Source organism: Bufo bufo, chromosome 3 (genome assembly GCF_905171765.1).
Source record: "Bufo bufo chromosome 3, aBufBuf1.1, whole genome shotgun sequence".
In the NCBI taxonomy this organism is placed as follows: Eukaryota; Metazoa; Chordata; class Amphibia; order Anura; family Bufonidae; genus Bufo; species Bufo bufo.
This window is the reverse complement of record NC_053391.1, coordinates 110617652-110629807: the sequence shown is the minus strand read 5'-3', so window position 1 is coordinate 110629807 and position 12156 is coordinate 110617652. Positions and strand designations below refer to the sequence as shown.

Sequence of the window (12156 nt, the reverse complement as noted above, 5' to 3'; positions counted from 1 at the left end):
CAAAAAAAAGGAAGTTACTCCGTGTGCATTCCGTTTCCGTATGTCCGTACTTCCGTTATGCAAAAGAAAAGAGCATGTCCTATTATTGTCCGCATTACGGACAAGGATAGGACTGTTCAGTTCCGCAAAATACGGAATGCACACGGATGTCATGCGTATTTTTTGCGGATCCCTTTTTTGCAGACCGCAAAATAAATACGTTCGTGTGCATGAGGCCTAATACTGTATTTGAAGTCAATTTGAGATTGAGATTGAGATTGAGTTGGTGTACTTTGCACCAAATGTATCAAAAAGTGGCAACACTCTTGAGCAAATGAGCCTCAAAACTTGCAGAGCCCTATTTTGTGACTTTTTGAGTTGTGATAAATTTACCCTAGAGTGAGCACTGTATTTAGTACTAGGACCCAAATGCAAGAAGCTTCCTTTGTTTTTTGGGCATTATAGGGCATTTGTGTTTTTTCTATACATATAAGAATGAGTAGATTATACTTTGCTATAGGACATTTTAGTTGAAATAATTAGATTAAATTAAGAAAAGAAAAAACAACATTTGCATTTTGTTAAACATTTTGTAAGCTTTTCCCTAAATAAAAAAAACTAAAAAATAAGAAATTTGCTGATGTGCACCCCCAAACCTCCACCATGCCTCATTTTTGACTGCAGACACTCATTATTGTACACTTCTCCAGCCCTTTGGCGAACCCCCTGCCTTATATTATAGCCAAATTTCTTCACCCCAGTTCCTATGTTTCTTGGCGTTGTCTGCATATAGATATGGATTTTTGGGCGCAGTTCTGGGTCCCATTGTTTCTGTTAATTCTGAGCTGATGTAACTGCTGGACATCTGTTTTCAAAAGTTACTAAGAATGATGTGTCTTGCAAGATTGGGACTACATTTCAGCAAATAGAGTTGGGGATTTGGTCAGGGTTAATGGTATCCTTAAGGCTACATTCACACGTCAGTATTTTTCTATATCCCAATTTTCGGTCCGTTTTTTGCGGATCCGTTGTTCCTGAAAATGTTTCCGTAAGTCATCCGTATGTCATGTGCCACATTGTGCTGTCCGTTTTTTTTCCAGGACCCATTGAAAATGAATGGGTCCAGATCTGGTCCAGATCTGTTCCGCAAAAAAAACGGAACAGATCAGGAAAGAAAAAAACAGACGTGTGAATGGACCCTAATGCTGAGAGATAAAGCAGGAGCTTTTCCGTCATGCAATACCACTAAGAAGGCATCTGACTGCCCTCCAAATTTATTCTGCAGCAGGTCAGCAGGACAATGACCACAAACATACAGCCAATATCATTAAGAACTATCTTTAGCATAAAGAACAAGGGGTCCTGGAAGTCACCCCACAGAGCCCTGATCTCAACATCATCAAGAAAGTGGTTAGTTCTGCAAAATGTCTGGAACAACCTACCTGCCAAGATCCTCAAAAACTGTGTGCAAGTGTACCAAGTAGAATTGATTCTGTTCTGAAGGCCAAGGGTGGTGGGTCTCACACCAAATACTGATTTCGTTTTAGATTTCTCTTTTGATCAATCACTTTGCATTTTTGTTAACTGATAAAATAAACTATTAACACTTCTATTATCTTTCTTAGGTCAATTTCACATGATCATATTTAGTACGAGAAATACGCTCCTTGTGTGAGAGGTATTTCCTGTCCTGAAATGCTGCTCCTATGACATGGAACCCAGGATTATAATGATTTATAATACTCTGTGTTCCTGTCTGATCCCAACTCTTCTCAAGTTTTGTACTAACCGCATTATGTGAGCACAGATCATTACAGTTGAGATTGGACAGGAAGACACATTATAACTCATTATAATGACGTGGGTCCATGTCATAGTAGCAGCATTCAGGACGTGAAATATGGAGCATATGTCTCACATTGAATATGCTCATGTGAAATCGGCCTTACTTTACAAGCATTTTTCACACCTGCCTGAATGCATGCATAGTAATATTACAGTACACAGATGTAATAGTTGTTCACTTGACATTTAAATGGTTTGAAAATAGTTCTAGTGAGGAACTGAAATATTGATGATCTGTACACTGCGTGAATACATCCCACATTCACTTAAATTATTGGGGTGATGCTTCTTTATGTTTGGACCAGCCATAGGATAGCTTATAAGAGTCTGATTGCTAGGCTTTCCCACCACTTAGGCTTCCACTGGTGACAAGGAGGTGTTCATGTTCTGTGATGTAGCGTCAGTCAAGCCATGTGAGCTGATGCTCATGCAAACCCTATGCCTGATAAAGATAGCCAAGTACATCAGTGAATGACCAGCAATCAGACACTTATAATTAGAGATGAGTGAAGTTTTGTAAAAATTCAATTTGGCTGCTTCGCCCGAATAAAAAAAAAGAATAATAATCCGCTTTGCAATGAATTTCTTCGTCACGAAGCGTATTTCTTTGTAAGTAGTGGGTGCAATGATACGGAGGGGTGATTAAACCGCTCCCCATCTTTGCACCCCGTAGATGTCGCGTTCATAGCTGATCGCGGTATCTGATAGGAATAATACAGTGTACATTTATTTTTTTATGACCTGATCCATTTGCTCGCCGACAGGCTGGCCGTCGCCATCTTGCTTGAAGGTCTGTGTGAAACCTTTCGCAGCCCAAGATGACGTCATCACACCACCCGGCGTGGTGACGTCATACGCAAGCAAGATGATGGTGGCCGGCACTTCACGAGTAAATGGATCAGGTATTATTTTGTTTATTACGCTATTTATTGATTTGCTACCGAGAAGTACGGGGAAATAAAGCTTAAAGTACGGGGAAATTTAAGTTTGTGCCTATGTTTGCATTTGCATGTCATCGTATTATTCTTATTTAGATACCTATGTGTTCTTCTATAGCTCTTTGTAATAAAGTACTCAGAAATACCAACTACACATACAATCCACAGCAGTTATACGTTGTAAATTCAACACTTACAAAAAGAAACGATTATTTCATGGATTTATTATATTATATTATATTTAGTTAATCTTGTTAATTAGTGTCAGGCTGATACTTCTTTAACCAGTAAGATTTAATTTTAATAGGTGTAAGAAAACATATTTCACATTAGAATTTGATTTCATTAACTTTTTGCAGCTACCATTAAACACTTATTAACCAGGTGAGAATCTGATAAAATTGAATTCAGTGGGAAAAGAAACAGGATTTTAATTGAATTTACATAATGCTCATCTCAACTATTCATTAGGATACTTTAATAAAATTGCTGTCGAGGTTATTTAGTAGATATTTTTTTTTTTCAATGTGCAGTATGTCTTAAAAGAGTGCAGACCTCTAGAAGTAGACTCTGGAAAACATTTAATGAAGCAGACCACTAACTAGGCAAACTATGTGAAATTCTACCTTTTCACAGGGGAATTTATTGAAGCTGAAATAAAATTAATAACTAGGCTATATCCACTGTGTACAAAATGCAGATTTAGAGATCATTTGCTGCTACAGATACTAATTCATTTCTACATTTAATTCCACTAAAATAACAAGAGAACCGAAGTAGTAATTTTCTTAGTATTGCAATCATCATTTGTTTCATCCCCCGAGTATCTTCTGGCAGTGATTTAGCTGCACTGTTCAGTCATTTAAAGGAGTTTTCCAGGATTTACATATTGATGACTTATCCTCAAGATAAGGAGTGCTCCCCTTGAGTGCCGCAGCCTCCTCGCACCTTAACAAGCACAAGTGCCGTACATTGTATAGCGGCTGTGCTTGGTATTGCTGCTCAGCCCTTCACTTGAATAGGGCTGAGCTGCACCTAAGCCATGTGACCTAAGAATGTGATGTCACGTGGCTTAGAAAGAGGACTAGATGCTCACAGAGTGATGAGGCCTCTTTGTACAGCTGATCCCAGAATTCAGACCCCCGCCAATCTGATATTGATTTCTTATCCTGAGGATAGGTCATCAATATGTATATTCTAAAGAACCCCTTTACTCATGAAATGGAAGTTCGCTGATTTGTACATATCAGAGCTACAGTACATGGCTATTTTCCACTTTTTTCTTATTAGATTATTTTATGACACATGTTAAAGACTACCACGTACAACAAAGAATATCATTTTATACATGAGTCGTATACCTTTTTTTTATATATAGAAATGATTGATCATCCACTGTATACTTTCATAAATCACACAGGATCTCTGTAAATTCTAGAACACATATTTTTGCTTTAGTGAAATCAATCTACCATTAGTAGCTATGTAGCGTACAATTATTGACAAGTTGTTTGTGCTGTAGTATAGACTTCAAAAACCTAGAGCTATGGAATCATTTTATGTATCCATCAAGGATAATCGGAGTAATCTGTACTACTCAGGGCAGAAAAATAAACCATAATAAGTTTAGATGGGCTGCACTTTTCCTCTTGGTTCTTAAAGATGAAACATACCATACTCTTAAAGAAGCCATGTGTTTCATAGGTATACTATAATGTTGAGCATAGGTTTAATAGTCTAGTGCTTTGTTTTTGTCATTGGAATTCAATACTACAATGTACTATGTTTTTCCAATAGATGACTGTTGAGTCACAGAAGAAAAAAGTGTAAAATAGGAGGGTAAAAATTTACAGTGAAGGAAAATCTCTCGGGAGTTCCCATTAAAGGGACACATTTCATCAGAAAATAATTTTTTTAATTCAAAATTCATAAAAAACTTTTTTTTTGCTAATTTTGGACAATTTTTATTTTTCATTTTAGCAGTATTATGCCATTGAAAATAAAATGCAAAACATTGTCCTTCTGTAGCTGTAACATACAACTCATCAAACCACCTAAATAAATAGGTAATCCATTGCCAGTTTACTGCTGCTGTAAGGAAAGATGCTACTTGCAAGCTAATCCTCATTATAATAGTAGGTGTCGAATTGAGAAACAGTATGACAGCGTTATTGTTCTCTTTATAGGCCTAAATAAAGATGCCTATAGAAGAGCATCACTTTGATTAGTGTAATGTGTGATGCTCTAATTCAGCCATCCCTCTTCTCTGGCCAAAGTGATGGCCTGACTGTGAGAGATAAGTAATACTGTCTGCCCTCCTAAAAATTCAAACAAAGAGGAAAGCCAGGAGAATATATGGAGTTGCTTCAGAAAATTACATCTAAAAAATGATATCCAGAAAACCATCCACCCTTTTTTTTCTTCTTTTTTTTAAATACATAAAATAGTCACATAACGTTAATATTATGGCAGCAGTCCACCTTGCTCATCTAATCTTTAACTGCAGAACTCCAATGGCTTGGTCCCGCCGGCTTCTTTCTCTTCCTGCCTGGTGGTCCTGGCTGTCGGAGTTGCAGCGCTCCTTCCATGCAGGTTCAGGCCTGCTTCCTGCCCACAATGACCCTCTCTGCCTGTAGGGCATATGCTGTGTTCATTTGCCTGTTCCATTTACCTGACCTCCACCTTTTCTCTGTTCTGATTCTGAGCTGCCCTACCTGACCTGAGCCTGTTTATCGAATTGCATTAACTCTGCCTGCCGTGACCTCAGCCTCAGGGGTGAACATACTACCTGTGCAGCAAGTTCAGCTGCACAGGGGCCCAGTATGGGAGGGGCCAATTCTTGAAAACTAGTGAGCGGTTCCATTATGGAAGCGCTCACTAGTCTGCAGGAGGCAAGGGAGAGAAAAGCTGTGGGGGTCTGAGTATCTGATATGGGGGTCTGAGCATCTGATTTGGAGGTCTGAGCATCTGATATGGAGGTCTGAGTATCGATATGGGGGTCTGACCTCAAGATATGGGGGTCTGAGAATCTTATATGAGGGTCTGAGAATCTGATAAGGGGGTGTGAGGATCTGCTAAGGAGGTCTGAGGATCTGAAATGAGTGTTTGAGGATCTGATATGGCGGTTTGATTTGAGGTCTGATATGGGGGTCTGATCTGAAAGGAAGGGGGATATTTTTGTATTGTCACACATTATATTTTTGTACTAATGCACATTATAAGGGGGCATTTTTCTACTGGCACACATTGTAAGGAGATTTATTACTACTGGGGGACTATAGGGAACATGATTACTTGTATGGGCACTATGGGGGCATTATTACTTTTGGGGCACAATAGGGACATTATTACTATTGGGGGCACTGTTAACACTGAGTGCACTCTAGCAGATAATCATTTCTATTGGTGGGACTTTGGGGAGCATTACTACTGTGGCGGGCACCCTGGCAAAGTATCAGGTTAGCGCAATTATTTTTGGGGGGCATGGATACACTATACTAACTCCTCGGCACAGTTATTTTTATTTTGCTAGTTTGTTATTGTTATTTTTTTTATTGTCTTTTTGTTAAACTCTGCAGAGAAAAGAGATGGCTGAAAGAAGTTATCATGGTGGTCTGGTCTGAATAGAGAAGATGAGGAAAGAGAATGTGTAAATCAGAGAAGACATCACTGGATGTAAGAGGTACGTGCATTGTATTCTCCTGTATGTTCGTGGTGCTTTATGTAATGGTTTCCTAGTATGTCTAACAGTAGGGCTGGAGGGAAGGGGTTAAGTTGAGAATTTGGCATGGGGGGGCACCATTTAAATTTTTACTTCTGGCAGCATAATGGATAGGTGCACCCCAAAACACTCAGGAAAAGGGGGGCCAAGACACATTCTTTGCCAAGGGCTCTCTGCTGTCTGTGTCCATCCCTGCTCGGCCTGTCCCTGACTACAGTTGTTGTCTTATCCCTAGGTGCCCTGCACTGGTGTCTCCTGATCCTAGTGGGTGAGTAGTCACTCGAACTGAGACTACTCCATAAGGTAGCTGCCTGGTGTTTTATTTGCAGTAAAGTCCAGATCCCTGTATAGGGGGTTAACTGGTGAATACCTGGGTAGCTATATATTAACGAATATTCTAAAAAACTAATATATAGCACTATATTGGATTTTTTTCCATCTGAAGTCATGAATGATTCCTCCCTGTTTAAACTACTTTTGGGCCAATCATGTGTTCAGATGGAAAAAATGACGAATATTCTAAAAACTAATATATAGCACTATATTCTATAGTGTTATATATTAGCTTTTGACCCACGCCTGTATTGATCACATAATATTCGCATATTACGCGATCATTACCTTGCCAATTTTCGAGTAAAAAAAAGGATATAGAATATAACAAATATTCAAATTCGCGAATATTCAATGAATATTCTACAAAATATTAGTAAAATATCGCAAATTCAAATATTGCCCCTGCCGCTCATCACTAATGCCAACAGGTCAGCTCGTTTCATAAGTACACATGTGCTGACAGATGACCTTTAATGGTTTGTAACTTTTTTATTTGTTTGACTACCAAAATTATTTTTGAGACATTTCTGTTCGCTAGTGTGTGTCTCCCAAAAGTAGGGGGAAAATGGCTGTGCGTCTTATGGGGCGAATACTAACAACTGCTTCCATTATGGAAGCGGTCATTAGTAGAGCAGGACCAGGGACCGGTGAATACAGCGCTCCCTGTGCTGGCTCTGTACTCACCTCTCCCTGGTCTTTATCTGCCAGCGTCACACGCTAAACACAGGGTGAGGACATCGGTGAACTATATGACCTCACACAGATTGACATTAGGTCGCAGTACAGTGCGGCAGGAAACAGATCTCCCAGGTGATAGTGTTGTCTGGAGCAGGAGATAACTAGATTTTTTTTTAATATTAGATGTGAGAAATCTGATTTGAGGTCTGAGACACACTGGGGGTCTGTTTTGGGGTCTGATATGAGATCTTAGAAACACTGGGGGTCTGATCAACACTGGGGGTCTGATATGAGGCCTAAGAAACACTGGGGGTCTGATTACCATTGGGGGTCTGATTGTTGGTCTGATCTGAGGTCTGATGAAAAATATTTTCTTATTTTCCTCCTCTAAAACCTAGGTGCGTTTTATAGGGCGAAACATATGTTAAAATGCATTGTCTCACATAGACGGGGCTATAGTGGTGCTGTTTTCATTTGGCATGTGCATTTTTATTTTTTTTTTTTTTTTATTTTCTTTGTATTTTATTATAGTTTTTACATTTATTTTTGATAAATAATATGTCCCCCAAGAAATCATAAAAAAAAAAAACTGCGGGATACCTTTTTTTTTACTTTTCCCACTGTAATTTGGGCAGCCAATGCTCCCCCAGCAATCATGCTTCCTCTATGCTGTTTCCTCTATTCATAGCATAGCACTCATTAAGCACTTTGTACAGGAGAAAGGAGAAGGCAGTGATAAAAGCAGTAATAAACAATTTCTGTCTTCTCTTCGGGGTACCCACTATCATTGACTGCCAGGGACTCAACTTGTTCCTGCTAGATTATAGGAGCTTTTATATTGGGCCATTCGGCGCTGAGCTTACAACTACAGATAACCAAACAGACAAGCTATCGGTTCCTCTTTAGTAGGATGGTTGCCACGAACCATGGCTATGTGGACCACTTGAGGCCTGCAGACCACGGTTTTCCACCCCTGATCTAATGTGTATTGTGGCTTACATATAAGCCAACTGCAGGGTTTCTTTGTGTGGACTCTTTCATGGATGAACAATAACACTGAACATTTTATCAATAAGACATCAATATGCCTGTGTCATGAATGCTCCCATGTCAGGTGCCAGAAGATCAGAGAGCCTGGCAACACGTGGGTCAATCTGACTGGTTCCTTGTGGATCATTTGTGTCTGTGTTGTTTTGGTAATGACCACACCCCTTGCCTCAGGTGTTCTTGGTATGGTCATTTAACCTCCCCTTTTTATTACTGCTTACCCCTTCTGGGGGTGCAGTTTATAGCTTCAGTTTCTGAACTCTGGTCTAGCTGGTTTTTGGATCTCGATTGAGCTCCTGGCGCTGACTTTGCTCCACGTGAAGTTAAGTGTCGTCTTCTATTTGTATTTTGTTTGTTGTATTTCCCTGTCTTTTTATCTAGGTCTGAGGGAGACTCCTGTTCATCCTTCTGGTGGAGGAATAGGTTGTTTCAAGTCCTGTCACTATACCAGGGCCCTACAGGGTGTTTTAAGGCTCTAGGTTCCTATGTATGAACTTTCCTACCATCGAGGTCAGTTCATACTGATAGTTAGTCAGGACTTGGATTAGGGTTGTTCTAGGAGGTGACCTTCTCCTTTACCCTAGTTTCCAGGCCTGTTCTTTCCAACTACTCTAGATATCACAGGAACTGGTTTCCCTAATGAACCAGGCGAAATCCCTTATGACCAAAATGCTGAAACTGTGTTGGGCTTTTAACACGTTGAAGTCTTACATAGATGAAACTGATTCCTCGGGGCCTAAAAATGCCTAATCAGTTTTTTATAGGAACTTAAAATAAAATGAAATATTATATTAACAGACTTCTATTTAAGACATATTATTTCCTATCAACAATCCACAAAATAAATCTTTGCAACATTCATTACCTGATTATATTGAGTTGGAGCCATTAAAAGAATTGGACTAGTTAAAGATCAAAGTATAATATATTCAAAATGGAAAATGCTATCAAGGAGACCAAACTAAATAAATTCAAGAGAGACTGTGATGATTGTAAATGGACAGAGTATATTCTTGGATTAAACAGGATGTAACTGAAGCTAAATCCAGTCTGCACAAAAGGCGTAGTAAAAAATGTTGTAATTGTGTTAGTTTTACTGACACAAATACCTCATTGAACCAGTCAACCATTTACAACAGATTATCAGATTCTTTGCTATATATTGACGAAAGCTCAAATCTCTCTTCTAAACAGATATCTGACTTTTTCACCCATAAATAATTATAATGTCTTTTCAGTTATTCTGGATGTGAACAAATTTGCCGAGAACTTGACAGTAAAGAAATATTTTTTTGTGTCTTTACTAAAACAAATGGAAACTACTAGTAGGCATAGAAGATCACCTGATGTGAATATGGAGAATAATAACAATTTAGAGATCAGTATTAAAGAGGTTTTCCGAGATTTTTTTATCTGATCGGTGGGGGTTTGATACCCAGGGCCCCGACCAATCAGCTATTTGAGAAGGCAACCGCACTTGCAGTAGCTCCGCAGCCTTCTCTCAGCTCACCAAGCATAGCACTGTGTGTTGTATAGCGACTTTGCTTGGCATCACAGCTCAGCCCCATTCACTTCAATGGGGCTGAGCTGCACCTAGGTAATTTGACCAATGAATGTGGCATCACATGGTCTAGGAAAAGCTCCAAGAAGGTTGCGATGCTACTGCGAGCACTGGTGCCTTCTCAAACAGCCGATTGGGGGGGAATCCCAGCTGTCAAAAACCCCCAGGTCATCAGTTAAACTATCTTTACTCCTTTAATGTTGTTCTGGATAAAGATCACAATAAGGTTTATGTATATTATGAATACATTGCTTGAACTGAGGCAAGCTCTAAATTTGTGTGAACAGATGAACTAATGGTGTTGGCTATGCTTTTGAAACCACCATTCCAGGTTTTTAACCAGTGGTATCTAGATCCCATGGCCTAAATCAATTTCAAAAACTGGTTGCAAGAGAGAGGGCCTGATGGTCATATAGGACACTGTTCTTTATAAGAAATGCAAAACAGAAATGCTAAACAATACCTCAACTTATCGCAAAGTTTCATGATGTTCAGGCAAACTTATGAAAAATACAAGAGGACCAGGCTTTGGGGGTCTTAGATAAAAAGACTTCAACATATTTTTATATCACATACAGTCAAGGTAATATTCCATTCCTTATCGAAGCTACACATAGAACAGTTCCCCCCTTTAAGACCCATTGTAGCAGTATCACACCCAATTGTCCATTTAGTCATACATTTTTATGAGGAAAACCAGAAGGGCACAATGCAGAGTTTGGAGAGATGATGCTCCAAAATTGCTATTTCATGGGCTGCGTTACTGCCAATGTCATAGACTCTTTTTAGAGTTAGCAGCAGCTGTTATATATATGTGTTTTCCTGAATATTCTTCCACCAGAACCTAAATACAGATGAAATATTTAAATGCTCAGTACTGTCTGACACATTCACAAGAGTGGAATAGCTTAGAGTAACATAATCTACTTCTCAGTGTCACAGTGATATCTCACGGTGTCTAGAGATGAAAGAGTCACATACAAGAAACCAAGCGACAGGTGATCAAGCAAATGGCCTAACTAAATCTATAACTCATCTGGATTTGGTTAACATCTATTTATTCAACTATGCTGAGTAAAAGTCCCTAAAAGATGTAAGCAAAGAGGTACTTCATCAGGGAAAAATATACTGAACATAAATCCACAGTAGGCATGTGCCTACAGGCAGTCCTAAGGAAGCCATGATGTATGCCAACTGAAGGTGGAACGACAAATGTAATATACTGAACAATGTGTTTCTATATGTGAATAATCACTTTTTGTATGTTGATAGGACACACAGTTATGTGGGAGTGAGGGAAGGGCACCCAGTGTGGGGCAAGGTAAAATGTGCATAGGGTGCTAGATGTTGTGGGATATGCACCACAATCCCATAAGCCATACATGAGTTAAAGAGCACCCACCAGAAGGATCAACCCTATTAAACCGGGCATACCTCCTTACAGGGTTAATCCCGCTGATTAAAATGATACCTGTCTTCTGCAAATCAATTTCAGCATTCTCAAGAAAGAAAGAAAAATACTTTGATTCTTTGCGCAAATTAGGGCTTCAGTACACCAATTGGTGGTGCCTAGACCCTCGGTGCACCTAAGTCCTTCAGGTTTCCAGTGCTGGCCATACTTATATAGTGTTTTTTTTATAGCAGAATAGTGATTACTGATATTGCTAAACATTCTTACCATCCAGTCCAGGCAAAACCGTTCTTCTCATAGCCAATACCAAGCCCAGTGGAGAACCAAACAGGAAAAAGTCTGACACCTCAAAGTCGAAACGACCCATGTTTTCTTCACAAAGATTCGAGCTTCCTGTTCTGGGGAAGTCAATTTCATCCTTCAGGACACTCGAATGGATGCTGGAATACAAGAAAAATTGTAATAAAAATATTGTACAATTCACAGTCAACTGGGAATTTGAAGTGCAGCTTTTGTAGGACACAGCCAGTTTTGGATTTGAAGATGCAACCCCATATTTCAAATATGACGTGCCATTTTGTATGGTAATATCTTTGTAATGCGTTTACGTATTCAAGAAATTAGGACTTTGTTTTTTTGC

General features: G+C 39.2%; 1 protein-coding gene across 1 annotated transcript in view; it reads right to left on the bottom strand.

Annotated features, from left to right (window-relative positions):
- Positions 1-12156, bottom strand: part of PITPNM3 (PITPNM family member 3) — a 793517-nt gene that overhangs the window by 141187 nt on the left and 640174 nt on the right. Inside the window, exon 9 of the mRNA XM_040423477.1 lies at positions 11784-11956. Coding sequence (XP_040279411.1) covers positions 11784-11956 — 173 coding nt within the window. The remainder of the gene's footprint in view (positions 1-11783; positions 11957-12156) is intronic.